At 34.9% G+C, this 17,340-nt stretch overlaps 1 protein-coding gene across 6 annotated transcripts in view; it reads right to left on the bottom strand.

Annotated features, from left to right (window-relative positions):
• Positions 1-17,340, bottom strand: part of NAV3 (neuron navigator 3) — a 430,062-nt gene that overhangs the window by 227,693 nt on the left and 185,029 nt on the right. For 4 of the 6 annotated variants that reach the window (XM_051846465.2, XM_008256837.4, XM_051846466.2 and 1 more), the window contains exons 6-7: positions 6,546-6,614; positions 3,377-3,531 (exon numbers count right to left, since the gene is read on the bottom strand). In XM_051846465.2, the coding sequence (XP_051702425.2) occupies positions 3,377-3,531; positions 6,546-6,614 (224 nt within the window). The remainder of the gene's footprint in view (positions 1-3,376; positions 3,532-6,545; positions 6,615-17,340) is intronic. The other 2 variants (XM_051846467.2, XM_070052658.1) reach the window with 1 other exon arrangement.

Here is a 17,340-nt window from a genome sequence, read left to right as displayed (position 1 = left end):
GGTGGTAATCCCTGTGGTGCTGTGGCATGTTTCTTAGCAACATGGAAAAATATCTCTCCACTAAGAACTCGGTAAACAATACACACTCATAGATTATAACTCAGAAACTGGTTTCCTGATAAAGATAGGCATATTTACATTCCTCTTAATATTAAGGCAGTTAGCATTTTTTAGAATTATTACAGAGACTTTGTAAAACAAGAATGATCTCTAAAAGTGATTTGTTTCAGGTATGTAAAGCATACATCCAAATGAATCACATCATGGTTTTCACAAGATCTAATTTCCACTGAACAACTAGTTGGTTTTCTTTGGAGCGTGCACATTTCTACAGCACTCTCCTAGGGCGCACGGACACGTTGATAAATGCTGATGCCAGAATGTATTATTCATTGCCAGTTTCTGAATGATAGGTCATCAGGCATAGAAACTGAAGGATTTTCAAAAGAAATGCTGTACAAATGATGCCATTGTCATTTCATCATTTGTTCTGAAAAATCTGTTCCCCATTCTACTTCAATAAAATGGTTAGATGGCATTGCATTCTATTGTAAAATTTCCTATTTCAGCCTTCTCTGGAAGTGATAATGTACGACAGTGTGCACTGATATCTTAATTCGTTTGGTGAAATGCTGAAGTGAGCAATTTTTTGAATTGCCTTATTATTAAGATTATACTAGATGTATCTTTTGAGTGTAGCTTATGATTCTCCACTGATTTCTTTTCAGGAGATATTACATCATTTGCAAATAAGCTAATTTTTAAAATAAATAATACTTGTTAAATGCTATTTTGCTTTCAACAGTTTGTTTTATTAAATAGGAAAATTAAATTGCTTTAATTGGGAACAAACCTTTGATATTAATTATAAATTCTAAAGATTTCTTAATTGATTTGTATGACTCACCAGCCAAGAGTTGGTAAAGAAAATATGAAGAGTATATTCTTATATAAAAGTATTTGAGGAGCATATTATAGATAATTTGCTTATTCCTTTAATTGAAACATCTCACTTTTTAAGTTTAAATGTTCCAGTAACTAAGGAGGAAATGACCTTAGAATTAAACAAGTTATTACTCTCTGAATTCTGTCATTATAACATTGTAGCCTCTGAAAATTCTTGTTTATTTTTTACCTTACTTAGTCACAGTCAAATTATACATATAAACCAGTGTAAGACAAAGATCAATTTGATAGCAGATGAAATCTCAGGTCAGAAAGATTAAACAAAACATATTTCTTAAAAATTCTGGTACAGATTAAATTTTATATTATTTTATGAATTAAATTTACTTTTGTGATTTAATTTAACATAATTTAGAAATATGAACTAGCAAGATAAAAACTTACTGAGAAAAATTAATATAAAGTTATAACCCTATGTTTAATAGAAAATTTCATGTTGTAAGCAGAAAACTCCAAATGGTTGTATTATATCATATGATGCAATTCAAGCTTATTATTGCCCACATATACAATGCCTACATTTCAGGTATTATAAATATTTGCAAATGTGAGGTCACGTACATTAAGTGTTTTGGAATTCTTAGTTGAAACTAAAATTAATGGTTAATTCATTATGAAAATTATTGCCTTTTTCTCTAGATTTACACCTAAGTATAGCTGCTTTATCAGACCACATATTACATTACATCTGCCTCCACCTTGTGGTTATTATGAGTATTACCACTTCCTAATTTTACACTGTTCCTACACATAGAGGGAGATTGAGTGGTCATGGAAAAATATTCATGAAAATCTATCTTTGAATTTCTAACTATAGACACCATAAGTAAAATTAAAGAAAATATTTCCATTTGAAAAATTAACATACATTTTGATATTAAAATGTCAATTATCTTAATCATTTCTTAGTTTTTTGCCATTACTAGTAACCCTTTGCAAAAGTATCAAAAAGACTGTGGTATCTTATAGCCTATGTGGGCAATTTGGCAGTCCACTGAACATGTCTGTATTTCTAAGCTTTTTAGCTTCCTAAAGAAATTTCATAGTATATATAGGAAGTATTTGCCTGAACCTGAATGACTCTAACACAGTCATGAATTGAAAAATGTATTTCGAATGAAGAACTATCATCTCCTTCTCTTCAAGAAAATATATATCGTCAGAAATAATTCTTGGGCTCTTCTATCAAAGATTTTATTATTTATTTCAAAAATAAAGTCTAAATTTCCAAATACACAGTTTTTTCTTCTCTTTTTACATTCAATTCAAGACCTAGAAATATATTGTAGGGATCAACACACTGCTCTGCTCTCATGGAATTAGTCTGCAATTTTGCTTTCATGGGGGAATTTTTCTTGAAAATGGTATCTAATTCATAGATCACATCTGTCAATTCATGTCTGAGAAAGTTTGCTTATCATTTGCCTATCTGTAACAATTAGTAATTACCTAATTGAGAGGGAGCAGTCTCACTTGTTGTGTTATCCGAAGTGCATTTGCTAAGTGTTCTACTAACTATACAAATTCACCACTTCTTTCAAATGCTGTTTCATCTAGATTCCATTACTATGAAGAGAATATTGAATTTCTTTTGATTTTAAGACACTAACCCTTGTATCCAGCAAAACACCCTAAGTGTTCCCATAATCCCATCCATTGCAACACTATAGGTTCTTGATTTCTTTATGATTCACATGCATACTACCCAACCTCTCCTCAGTCTCCCCACCCTGCAGTGAGAAGCACCACGTCGAAATGCACATGTTGCCCACCAAAAAACAATGTGGCTTCTAACTCATTTATAATCTGCGTTTAAAACACACTTCCAATCACTATGCCTTCTTCCTAATGATTTTGTGTTTTGATATTCATATTATGCACTGTTTCAAGGAATATGTATAATTTGTCTTTCAGGAAAAACTGATAATATTTCTGGGTCTCACTATTTGGAAGTATAAATTCCTATCATCATTCAATCTCAACTTATGACACTCAAACTTTTTAATTGCCCAGTATATTTATGGTACTATGCTAACTGAAGCTGAGGATTCAATGTAGCTTTATGATTTCAGGAAAAAAATTTCATAAAACATGGAAGGCATAAGAAAATGCTATTTTTATGCATCAGGAAGGAAGATGTTTTGAGAAACAGATTTTACACTTGGGCATATCATTAACTACATAAAGAAAAAACCTAATTGAGTATTTCCTTAGCATGTTCATGAGATTCACAGGGTGGGGGAGAAGAAGAAAAATGGAATTGGGGAGGAGGTAGTAAGGAGACAAGGAAACTCAGCTGATAACATTTCCATCTAAAGGCTGTTGCACTGGGAAAATATCAGACTTAGGGTGTAATTCACAAGGCTCGTGTTAGGTTTATGCTGTAATTATGTAACAGATGAACACTTACCTTTTTCATTTCCATTTGCATAATTTGGAGGCTTGTTTTTGTCAATGCTGTTAAAGCTCTGGCTTCTCCTGTTTAAATTAGAGGCTCCTTGGCCCTTGCTGCTGCTGCTGCTGCTGCTACTGCTTGCAGCGGGCACCCTAGAGGGCCCTGGAAGCCTGAAAGAGTATATGGAAAATTACATCATTATTGTACATTACAGCAAGATTAGGAGTGGGGGTTCTAAGCAGGGAAGAGCTCATGGGAAATTCACAATAGACGATGTTCTAAAATCTACTTAGCAGTGGAGAACTGAATTGATATAGGGTTAAAATTCTTTAGGCAACTCTCAGTTCAGCTGTCAATAAGTATGCCCCCAAAGAATAGTAACAATGTAGAAAAACTAAAGTAATCTTTAACTCAAAAATTGATACCCTGTCCCTGAGAAGTGAAACCTTTCCTTAAATGTTGAACAATTACATGAAAAATTAATGAAACAGCATATTTATTAGCTATTTGCAGTTAAAGTTATTCTTTGCAATGTATGGGACATTTTATTTTATCTTATGTAGCCTAAGTTAACTTCCATATTAATAACTGGAATAAAGTTACTGAACACACTGTCAACAGCAAATGACAACTGAGTATCTAAGTTGCTGGGACCAGGGTTAATGAGTTAATATATTTCACTGGGCTCTCTCACAAAAACTCTCATTCATTCTCTTGTGTAAAATAGGTGGCTAGATGTTAGCTGATTATCCTACAAGTGTGGCCAGCTGATCACAGAGGACACAAGACAAGAAAAGATGCAGGTTTCAGAAGAAGAAAATCGCTATTAGCAGAATGACTACTTAAAATGCAACTACAGTGACAGTAGCTTTCACTTTTCTTCATGTGTGAAGGACAGGCCATGAGAAAACAGGCGCAGATCATCTTACAATTAGAGGCAAGCTGACAGGAGATTATGACCTACTGTTATTTTATTTGAACTATATAATTAAATATCAGTGCAGGTCATTTGTTTCACAATCTCCCCATTAAAATTACAATGATCAATTATTTCATGAACTGTGCCTAAAATGTGACATTCTTAGATTTTGATTTTTAGACTACATATATTTGAATTGTATATGTGTAATAAACTTAAAACAGAAAGTTAAGACCAAAAACTAAGAATACTGATAACTGTAATGTCTATTTAGAAAACTCAAGATTGAACGATGCTAACATCTTTGCTGGTATTTGCTGCCACCGTGTGAGTGTCCCTGTGTACTACTCTGAAAACTCTGTTTAAAAAAAATTCCAACAAAAAGAATCCAGAATCTATGAAAACAGCCCTGAATTTTTTTACAATTCTGTCTTATAAATTTTTCAAATAACAACTGTTTATATCTGTTGTACTGGTGCCCAATACATCAAAATTTCACAGTTCAGTTATTACAATATTCAAATATTAACTCACCTTTATAATATTACTTGGCTATATTATTTCCAAAAATTATTAGGAAATTAAATCTTCAGAGAAAAAATTAAATGCTTTTATAATGGTGACAGGTGTCACAAAATCGAACAAACATCAGGAAAAGCCACTGACAACTTACGACTGTTGATTTTTTGAAACAGTTAAGAGTTTCAAAATATGACTGTTTTAATTTCTAAATACACACGGCTAATAAACAGTCTTTTCAGCTATTTTTCTAATTAGAGGTTTTGTCATACACGAGATTAGAATCTTTTCCAAATTATTTCAGCACTGAACTTTTGCTCAAGTGCATTTACAAGGGTTTGTAAGTTTAGCACAATAACCACAGACAGTAGGAATTTACAGTTCCTGTGATTGTACTCTGCAGAGAGAACTCAACTAATTAATTTGGCCAAATGTCCCAATTATAATAAATCTGAGCACTATTTCTCGAGACATAACCATAGACTTAGGAAGTTCATTACAACCTCATATATATAAACAAATTTTGTCACAAAATCTTCCTCCTTGCAATAAAACTTGACCTGTTTCTAGGAAGCAATTAAACTGCATTTTAATCTTTCTGTGACCTATGAAGCCAAGTGATCTTCCGTCCTCAGAAGAGCAAATTAAAACACATTATAAAATACATTTGCTCTTCTCATTACCCTAATTTGACAGGCAGCCGGAGCCTCTAGATTTTTCAAAGTAATGAAAAGGGAAATGAGATGAAGCAAGAGAAGAGAGGAAGGAGTTCTAGTACAACAAATTATCAAAAATGTATCTTACATATTAGAAGGAGTAATAAAAATATTCACTACACATGGCAGATCCTTAAACATCCTAATTCATATCACTTATTCTAAGTTTTAACTGCATATTCTTTTTGTCTCTCCAGAATCATTTCAACTACTAAAGAAATGAAAATAGAAAACCAAGGCAAGGGGAAAGGCACCTACCTCACATCAAGACAGCAGAAGCAGTTCTTGTGATCAAGCATGGCATAATAGATCTCACTAATGAAATAGGGACTAATAAACCACCACTGGACACTTTTCCAGTGAATGAGAGGGTCCATAGAATTCCATAATAATCAGAGATGAATAGGGCATTTGCTGTGGCTATTCCATGCTACTATCATGCCTTCAGCAACTTAACTTTTTTTAAAGCCAAATTCCTTCAGCACATTTTTATGTAGAATTATTTTCCAAAGAGCACATATGTACTATCATTTATTTTCAGTCTTTAAGATGCATGTAACATAAAGAAGAAAAAATTTAAATGATTATAGACAAAAGAACAGTCCAGGCTGACATGGTCCTAGGTTCCCTACCAAAATCTATCAATATTTCTGAATTGTGCTTTAAAAAGTACAATAATGCATACTCATCTCAAAAAAAATTTTAAAAAGCAATGACAATCTTGGTCTAGAACTTTCAGATTGGATTGTGTGATCTGGAAAGAATGGTTTATTTTATGGATTTGCTCTAAATCTAGAACCTAGATTTCAGCCCAGTGCAGTAGCACCGTGTTTAAACAAAGATAGAAGCCAAAGGCATTAGTTATGTCACACAAATGTGCTCCTCTCTGGGAATGCGTACTAAAAGCCGCCTGAACTAATTCATACAGAAGTCTCCATGTTTTAAAGAAGTTTAGAGTGTGAGGACAAAATATCACTGGCCATTTACTTGAATATCACTAACAAGCAATAAATTAGAGACATTAACTGACCTAGTAGGCTTTTTTTGACTGGTTGCAATTCCACTGTGATTAGAATGAGTTGCATATCTGGCTGCCAGACTGTATGAGGAGAAACAGAGAAATTGAATTAAAGAGATTCTTTGAACATGGAAAGAAAGCACAAACTTACAAGACAACTATGAGTTAATGAAATGCAATTGGAACACATGTATAAAGAACACATATAAAGAATAAATTAATTAGAAAATTATGGCAATGTAACATATACACCATGATCTTTGATTATGAATGCACTATGAAATATGCAGCGCATCCTTTGTAGGAAATTGTGTCACCACTGATTTTAAATTCATAGCTGTGTGGTATTATTAATATTTTTCAATAGCATTATTTCATCTAATATATGATTCAACTTCTGATAATGGCTCAAAAAATTTGAGTAAACTATTTCACTTGTATAATAGATTACTTTCTTAGAAGAGAATCAAACAAAAAGAATTTCAGATAAGAGTCATTAGTTTCTTTACTAAACTCTTGCAATTTGTTTTTTAATTTAAATATTTTTGAAAGCTAAGTGATATAAAAACCTGGTTGTTGTCAATTAATATATATTGGGTCTTTAGAACTGGATACAATCTTGTAAGGAGGTAAACAGCAAAAGATATTTTGTCTAAAGAAACATCCATATACAACTGGCATTAAAGTGGATTTAAATACTTCAAAATCAAACAAGCACTTATGGAAGCCTCTGGCATTTTGGAATGACAGCTGCAATGACTTTTAATATAAAAATCTCCATTCAAAGACATATAAGGAAATACTGTTTAAACACAATATTGAAGAGAAATACTTTATAAACTAAATGGAAATCTGTCCATTACGTTAAACTGATTTCTGAGCTACTTAGCAATTTTCCAATGAGTATTCTGAAAGATACAGCTAGAATCTATAGACCCAGGACATGTTCACACAGCCTGTGAGGATCCCGAGTTTATGTGTGAGTGGATTTCTCAGGTAGACTGTGATGACTCCACATACATCCAGTTGCTGTACATGCGTGGTCTCTAAGACCTCCAAGAAAACAGGAACAGGGAGGTGTTGGAATGAGGGTGGGAAGGATCACTGGGAGCCCACTGCAATTGATTTAATGGCTTGGCTCCCAAGTGGAGGGTGTTTTCTTCAAGGAAAAGGCAGTTTAGGGTAATGATATGTTTCCTAAATTAATTATCACTCCACTCAGCTACTCTGTGGTAGAAGCATGCAGGTCCTTGAAATTGCTCAACACGACCACATCTTATATGGAGAGAATTTCCGGGTTCATAGAGTACTTGAAATAGCTCAAGAAGGCTACATCCTCATATAGAAAGAAGTTTCAGGTTCACAGAGCACTTGTTTTTTACATTTGGCACACTACATATGTTGTAATTTGCACATAAAGCATTCTGTATTCTGGTCACCTCAGGCATTGAGACAACCTGCCACAACAGATCAAACTATCCCAGTAACAATACTATCAGAGAGTAAGTGGAAAATAAAAACCAAATTGTCTCAATGGGATGAGATATTGATTTTAAAAATAAATTTATAAACAGGACCCAAAATGAAGAAAAATATTTTGTGAACCTCTCAATGAACATTATAAGTCCATCAGTCTTATTTTATACTGTCCAACTTCAAACAAAAATAAGAGCAGTACAGATGACAAAATAAAATGTGCTTTCTTTACATTTCTATATCATTGATTTTTCTCTATGATTTCAAAGAGGTACCATACTATAATTCCTAGAATAGCACTGGAAAAACCACACCACCAAACTCCAGAAAGTTTCAAGGATTTAGCCAAACTCAATTTAGTTTCCTGGTCCATGAATGTTTTCTGACTTATTACAAGATAATGATCCAGTTGCAGCCTCTATTTTTGTACCAACTCCTCCTGATTTAATCTCTTGAAATGCATTTTTTTCTCTACTCTTTGTACTTCTGAAGTTCCTATCTTTCAGATCAGTAAGTTGGGCTCAGATCTCCCTGTATTCTAATGTCAATGTAGTTGACCATTGTCCACCCCTCCATCTTTGTAATTTTCTCCCTTTCAGAGGCTGTCATACCAATAACCTTTCCTTACTTGTCTACTTCATTCTTACTTCTTCTTTCATGCAATAGTCTTCCTTTTCCTACCTCTTGACAGTATGATCCTCATGCCAAGAGGAATGTCTTTATTGTTCAAGCACTTTTCTGCATACTTTTGCTTAATGACTTATTCTCTAATAACATTTAAACTACAGCTCTATTCCTTGGAAGAACCACTGCTTCATACTTTCAGTCCTTCATATCAACTGAATAAAAGACTTGTACATTTACATACTCTTCACACTTACAATTTACCTTTTTAATCTGTCATCTGTCTCTGCCTTTAATTTCTTTACTTTCACTCAGAGGGCGATGAATTTCTTTGGACATTTGGGCTTGAAACCTCAATAGTGGACTCTTCCCTTTTCTCTTTCAATTATTGTAGATAAGTAATCAATATCATCATGATTATTCAACCTTTACAAATCCATTTGTGTTTATATTCTGCTACAAGTCCATGTTTATCACACTAAGTCAAGCTTCAAAGCTTCCTACAAGACTTCTGGCCTAGAGGATTTCAAATGTTATATTGCTTACTTAACTTATTCTCCAGAATGGAATATTAGAACTGGAAAGAATAAAAAAAAATGGATCTAGGCTTGCTCCAATATTATATATGGAGAAAGATATGCCCAAAGAAATACAAGAAATGTCCTAAAATATGCAGCTCATTAGTGGCAGATTCCAAGTAAATCCTGACACTCAAGCACGTCCATGATACATTCTTCAGTTTCCGCTCTTACTACCTACCTTACTACCTGTCTCCTAGTAAATTTTCTAGCCAAGAGGAGTTCTTAAAATTACCTAACCAACACTCATGCTTCTCTACTTTTTTGTGCCTTTACTGCTACTTTAAATCCTACTGGAACACATCCTACATGTCTATCTCACCCAACTTTATCCAATTTTTAAAACTATTGTGAATATAATGAGTCCGTGCAACATTTAATGATCTTGTATATCAACACTAAATGTCTAAGTTCTCATAACTATGCTTTGCACCCTGTGTATTGTAATAAGAAAGTTTAATGTAACTTTAGTTTTCAACTTGTAAACATAGGTTTCTTCAAGATAACCTTTTCAATTGAATTATTAGAAAGTATAGAATAATTTATCAGAAATTATGTGTTCCATTTGACAAAATGGGCCGGCGCCGCAGCTCAATAGGCTAATCCTCCACCTAGCGGAGCTGGCACACCGGGTTCTAGTCCCGGTTGGGGCATTGGATTCTGTCCTGGTTGCCCCTCTTCCAGGCCAGCTCTCTGCTGTGGCCAGGAAGTGCAGTGGAGGATGGCCCAAGTGCTTGGGCCCTGAACCCCATGGGAGACCAGGAAAAGCACCTGGCTTCTGGCTCCTGCCTTTGGATAGGCGCGGTGCGCCAGCTGCAGCGGCCATTGGAGGGTGAACCAACGGCAAAAGAAGACCTCTCTCTCTCTCTCTCTCTCTCACTGTCCACTCTGCCTGTAAAAAAAAAAAAAAAAAAAAAAGGCCATTTGACAAAATGACAATGCTTTGTGCTCTTTTTGGGGGACGATTGCTTGTATTTTCTTGGGTCACTGAAATGCATAAATAGTATAGCAGATACTAGCAGTTTGTCTACTTTCTCTTCCTAAAGTGAAAAGTAATATATTTTGAACACAAATCATATATCACCAAATCAATAACATAAATATAGTTTCAGGGAGTATATCCTTAACACAGTTATTGATTGGACTACAGAGACAATGTTTCAAAGACCTGCATTCCTGGAATATATTCATAAGAGCACAAATTGTGGTTACTCAAGAGGACAAATGACTCAATTTATTTAACAAATAAACGGCAATAAGAATATTATGGAGGAGTGAAACATAGAGTCTTACAAGAACTTAAAATCAATTGTAATGTGTAAAGCATCATTTAGAACTTGAGTTGGACAAATAGCTATTAAAAATTTATGAGAAAATTTCAACATTTTCAAATTGAAAGAAAATAGTTAATAATTTTAATTATCAAAGTGTAATACTTATTTTGAATTGTGAATATATTAAAAGGAAGTGTTAACTTTTAGAGATAAATCTTTTAATTTTTCAATGAAATGATGCTACATGGTAAATTTAAAATCATCAGTAGTGAGTTAAGGAGTTTGCAATGATATGATATAAATAAAACAATGTAGGCCATGAATACATAATAGTTCAATCTGATAATGTGCCCATGAGGAATTTGAATGGGAACTGCATATGTTAAAAAATAATAGGTAAGAACTATTTTTATCTATTATTATTATTGCCTTGTTTTGAAATATTTTGCCAAGTAAAACTACCAGAAATACTGAACATATTGAAAATAATTAATATTTCTACAGTAGATTATTGACAAGGCAATACCACCATTCCCTTAGAGCCTATTTTCTATTGTACAGAATTGAAAAGAATTATTTTACTGATTAACTAAGTGGTCTTGTCAATTCTAATGTTTTTCTTTTCTTTTTTATCATCTCCACTACTAACTGACCATGTTTTACCAATTTTCATTTCTAACAGTTGCCTAGTTAAAAGTGGCTTACCTGTTACTACCTAAGTATCCACCTCTTCCAGATATTTATAGATCAGGAAATACGTCTCCAAGAATAATTTCATTTTTTTTGGCTGGGGCTTTATTTGTCAACAGGAAAAGCTTTAGCTTCTCATAATACAGAATATTTCTATAATAAAGCATGATGTCCAAAGAACTGCATGTTTATATATGTACTATATGTTTAAATATATACATACTATATGTACATATATATGAATATAAATGTACTATATATACTATATATAGTATATACTATAGTATATATACACTATACATATGCATGTACTATGTACATATCATTTAGTAAGATGTTTGCTAGATGCTGGTGTTAGTTATAGTATTGCTCCCGACTTCCTTTCGTGTCCTTGTGAATGACTCTTAGATCTCTTCATATTTCTTCGTTCTCATCTGAAAATAAGACAGCTATCTCAAAATTAAATCTACAGTGGACATTCACATCAAACTTTATCTCAATATTTCTTTTCCTTCCTTTTAATTTTTCTCTTTCACACTCTCCGTCATCAGTATCTCCCATATCTCTTTGGATCTGATTCAAAGGCTTTGTTTGTTAAATAGCTTCCTTTACTTTTCTTAACTTATTCCCTTGTCTCTGCCTCCCTTGACAGCAGAAAAGCATTTCCCCCTACAATGCTTACAACACCATTTCTCCAGCTTCAAGTCTGTAACAGATTGGTAACAAAGCAGGTGAGGAGACACAGCTAATCTGTACTTTATTAGTAAACAGACAAAGGGGACATATAGACACAGCTCTGTGACAAGTGGCCATAGAAAGAAAAACCAGTAAACGGGGTTTTCAGACATCTGAAATGAAGATTACATGGTTTGCTTTTTTTCTGAAATGTTATCAAATAAGTAGACTTCTAAGTTTATGGATAAGCAAAACAATGCCAGAAATACAGCATAAAAGAAAGACATGCCCTGAGCCTCGCCGTGTCAGATAGGAAAAAAGAAGTATCAGATCATCTTTCTGGTCAAGTGGAATATCAAGGGGATGGTTTTTGTCTTCCTGAACATGGAAGTAAAAGAAAATAATATACAATCAATTGTTTTTAATATGGAACTCATCTGGTGTTCAAAATACAGCAGGACCAAATTGCCAGAACTTCCTATTCCAACTTCCTTGTAAATACCCATTTGGAGAATAACACCTATTTATTACAAGGAAAGAAATCTACTCAAAGTAAATAGGTCTCAAACTGTGGTCACCAATTTTTATTAACCACTAGAGCTTCAATATTCAAAATGTGGTCTGAAGACCAACCCTGGCACCAACTGGGACTTGATAAAAACACAGCATACTGGTGGCTGCTGTGGCGCTCTGAGTTAAGCTGCTGCCTATGACACTAGCAACCCATATGAGCATCATTTCCACACCTGGCTGCTCCACTTCTGGTCCAGCTCCCTGCTCATGTGTCTGGGAAATCACTGGAAGAAGGCCCAAGTACTTGGGCCCCTGTCACTCACATGGGAGAATGGGATGGAGTTTCTAGATCCTGTCTTTGGCCTTTGATCCAGTCTAGACCATTGCAGCCATTTGGAGAATAAAGATCACTATGTAATACTAATACTGTATATGTAATACCAATACTGTAATAGTAATACTGTAGCCACTATGTAATACTAGTATATCCAATCAATTGTATGCATGTAGCCATATAAGGGACACAAAGTGGTTCAGAAATTTAGCAAGTCATTTACAGAGAAATCAAGAATAAAAAGTCAAAAGAGTTTTAAAGATTTACTGAGCAATTGTCCTCAACATTATCAGTTATCCAAGCAAACATTATCATTTAAATTTGTCAGCAACATTTAGTAAAGGCTTACAAAGATGGCACTTATTTTACAACTGACATACTAATGCCTATTACTAATCAATTCTAGAACACTTTTTTCCCATGAAGCCCTGTGGTAGCCTCTCAATTTTTGGGCAGTATTAAAGCAGCAGCACATATTTAATAGAAATTAAAATGAGCGTTAAAACATATTTTTATCTCTTCTCTACATTCTCATATAAACATTGCTAAGAAGATTTCAATAGTTCTCTACAAGATTTTTTTTTAGATTCTATCTCTGTTGTATTCTAAGAGTAGCCTGCATGTGTATGTGTTATTCTTTAGTTTTCAACTTCAAAAAAACATATTTGTCCAAGATATATCATGTGGATTATTAGAAATCACCAAAATATAACACCTGAATTTCAATGTATCAATTTTATCTCCTTTGGCTCCTAACAAGCTTCTTCCCAAAAGTCCTGTCTGAGGCAATTCATACTGAATTGTCTCAATATGTGTTTAATTACTGTGGTTATTATAAATATTTTTCCTTTTTTTACCCATTCCATCACATTTTTTCCAAGTTAATGAAGCAAGTCTTTATTACGTAACTTTTAATATCAGAAAAATAAAACTCTCATAATGCTCTTTATAGCAAATATATAATATCAGTGCTTTGGCCATCTTAAGTTAAAGGCCCATTATCATAAAATATATGGTGTTAAACTTTACTCAAAGTGAATTTATAATCTCTATGACTTTCCTACATACACATAGTAAAACAGTGTACTAAAATTAGCAAATATTAAACTATATTGACAATTTATCATTCTTAGTTTGTGGTTTTTAGAAACAGTACATACACCTAATATATGTAAATTCCTTGGCTTATTAGTTGCAGTGTACAATGCAACAAAATACAAAATACATCCTTGGGGAACACTTGTTCATATATCCAAGACAGCAGCTACAGATTAGGTTTCAATATTGACATTTAACTACCCTACAAGCAATTAGCATTATATTATAATATGCCATCAAGGCACCTTAAATCTTTCATATTGTTTTAATACCTACTGTTTGTCCAGGTAACAACCTAGGGAGTCATATCAATTTGCTAAGGGATTTGTTCTTTATCCTGACTGCAGTGGGGAACTATAGAGAGGTTTAAATTGAAAAACAGGAATAGTGGTTGGCCTAGTGATTAATGAGCCAGTTCCAAAGCCTGCAGCCCACATTGAAACCGTTGCATTCCGGTCCAAGCTCTGGCTCCTGACCCCAGATTCCTACTGATACAGGCTCTGGAAGGCAGCAGGTGACGTCTCAAGTAATTGAGTCCCTGAAACCCACATGGGAAAACTAGATTGAGTTCCTGGGTCCAATTCCTGGCTTTGGCCAGGCCCTGCCCATGCCCAGCTGTGTGGCCATTTGGAGAGTGAAGTAGTCAATGGTTGGGAACTCTATGTCTGCCTGTGTGTGTGTGTGTGTGTGCCTTACAAATAAATACCTTAAATCAATACATAATAAATTCTCAAGTTAGATTGTTCTTTTAGGTAGGAAAAGGAGGAATTGATGCATGGATGAGGTTCAGAGATTTAGCAAGACTAGAAACAGGGAAATCAGATAGGCAATCACTGCTCTAATGCAAGCCAAGAGCTGAGCAGGGCATGAATGAAGGCTTAGACACAGTAAATGGATGTAAATTACTGCAAGAAGATAAAATAGTGGACACAGGAACTGAAGGGATCTGTGATGACTTCTGGACCTATGGTTTGAGTTCCATGAAATGGGAGTTGAATGGCCCTGGAATAACATATGGTGGGAAAAAAAAAAAAGTCAACAGTCCATTTCTAAGGTATGCCAGCATTCAAGGAGTGGAGGAAACAATAGGAAATACTGAGAAGATGTATACACAGGAGGTTTAACTTCCCCTTCTCAGTAGTGATAATCATCACTTTCATCTTTTCTTAATGGTTCTCTTTGCACTGCATAAACACTTTGAATGTACTTTCTGTTATAGATAACTCCACATTCTTCAGGTTTCTAAAGTAGTTAAACTGACACAGATAATTACAAATTGAACTTAGTTCAGTGTTCCACTTATTCTAATAAGTTCATATTCATTTATGCAATCAATGTATTATTAAAAATACTTTTCTGGCCCACCTAACACATATTGGCACTATTCCAGAAAGATTTAATTTGGAAAAATGAACTGTAAATGTTTGCATAGATTATTCTTTCACTCTGAAAAAAACCATAAAACCATGTATATTAACTTAAATATTCTTCATAAAAAGTGTAATTTGATATTTAATAGAAACTAAAGTCATTTCATGCTTGGAAGGAAAAACAAAAATTTTAGGGAGATGTGCAGAAAGTGATACACTAAATATTTATATTCTGTGAATTAAGAAACTGAAACACCAGTAATGATGCTCTGGGACACTGGTTAATCACACAGAATCCAGGGCCTGACTCCCCACCCAGAATCTCAACTCAGCTGCTCTCTGTACCTATTTCCTCTTCTTTTAAATAAAGTTTATAACTACCTCATGGTTTGTATGAGGAGGAAACTATAAGTTCCTGTGGACAAGTCTCATACAAACAGGGGCAATAGCAGAAAAAAAAAAAAAAAAAAAAGGAAAATTCAGATGCACATCTGAGAGTCCCAAGAAACTAAACATGCTGCTGAATTCTATACAGCATAGCATCTTATCTCTCTCAGTTCTCTCTCTCTTTTATTATTATTATTATTTTTTTTTGACAGGCAGAGTGGACAGTGAGAGAGAGAGAGACAGAGAGAAAGGTCTTCCTTTGCCGTTGGTTCACCCCCAATTGGCTGCTGTGGATGGCGCACAGCGCTGATCTGAAGGCAGGAGCCAGGTGCTTCTCCTGGTCTCCCATGCAGGTGCAGGGCCCAAGGACTTGGGCCATCCTCCACTGCACTCCCGGGCCACAGCAGAGAGCTGGACTGAAAGAGGTGCAACCAGGACAGAATCCGGCGCCCAACTGGGACTAGAACCCCGGGGTGCCGGTGCCGCAGGTGGAGGATTAGCCTATTGAGCCGTGGGGCCAATCTCTCTCAGTTCTCAAAACGACCCTGCCCATCCAAGCTTGGGAGCTTGACTAACACCACATCCAAGCTCAGCTGTCTTTCCTCCTGGGGCAGTAATACTTAAAAGGTTTCTGACTCTAAGTTAACAGTATCCAGTGGGCTTCTTATCTGTGACACACTGGTCCCTGACCCATGGACATGTGTCTTGTAACTCACTGAATACCTGATTCTTTCAGAGACAGCCCCAGGTATCTGATTGTTGACTAGGTGTTAGCCTTAGGTACTTGTAGGTAAAAATACTAGGCTCAAAGTCAGTCTAAAAAGACATATTTGATAAATAACCTTATGCATAAAAATACCAGAGTAATGGCTTCCATTCTCATTTGGTTCAAATATAACTGGACATTTTGGGTTTAAAGAAATTTCTCCCTTTTGAATCTAGAAAGCTGCCTTATAAAAACTGCTTTGTAACCTGCCAAACTTGTTTTGTTACTAGGTCTAACAGATCCAGCAAAATAACAATGAGAAATCAAAGCTCTATTGTATGGCCTCCAAGGTAGATCATACAAAGTTAAAAATTTTGGTTTAACTGCCAAAAAAAGAAAGTGTGTTGCAACAAAAATCCCTGTCTTCCTAAGACCTAATGAAAAAATGGCCATTTATGGGCACTATGGTGTAGCGGGTAAAGCCACCATCTGCAGTGTCAGCATCCCAAATGGACACCGGTTCAAGTCCCGGCTGCTTCTTCTCTGATCCAGCTCTCTGCTATGGCCTGGGAAAGCAATAGAAGATGGTTCAAGTGCTTGGGCCCCTGCACCCACATGTGAGACCCAGAAGAAGCTCCTGGCTCCTGGCTTCAGATCAGTGCAGCTCTGGCTGTTGCAGCCAACTGGGGAGTGAACCAATGGATGGAGACCTCTAGCTTGCTTCCTCTCTCTCTCTCTCTCTCTCTCTCTCTCTCTGCCTCTCCTTGTTTCTCTGTATAACTCTGACTTTCAAATAAATAAATCAGTCTTAAAAAAAAAAAAAAAAGAAAAATGGCCATTTATAGATCTCAGGCTTATATCACTGATTTCAAGCTAGAGTTGTTTTATAAAAAAGAGATAGAATTCCATATAAATGTAAAATTCCATATAACTCCAACTTTGACCTTAATTCAGATAAAGACATAATAAAATATCTTAGCATCTTAAGTCATCTAGGTGAAACTGCTAAGTATCAACTGGGTAAAGGTAAATGAGATAAATGTTTCTAAAGGTAAACTTGAGCACTCTTTGAAAAGCTGTCA

The sequence above is a fragment of the Oryctolagus cuniculus genome, chromosome 11 (assembly GCF_964237555.1).
Source record: "Oryctolagus cuniculus chromosome 11, mOryCun1.1, whole genome shotgun sequence".
Taxonomy (NCBI): Eukaryota; Metazoa; Chordata; class Mammalia; order Lagomorpha; family Leporidae; genus Oryctolagus; species Oryctolagus cuniculus.
The sequence above is the reverse complement of the archived record's forward strand: the minus strand, read 5'-3'. Positions and strand labels throughout refer to the sequence as shown.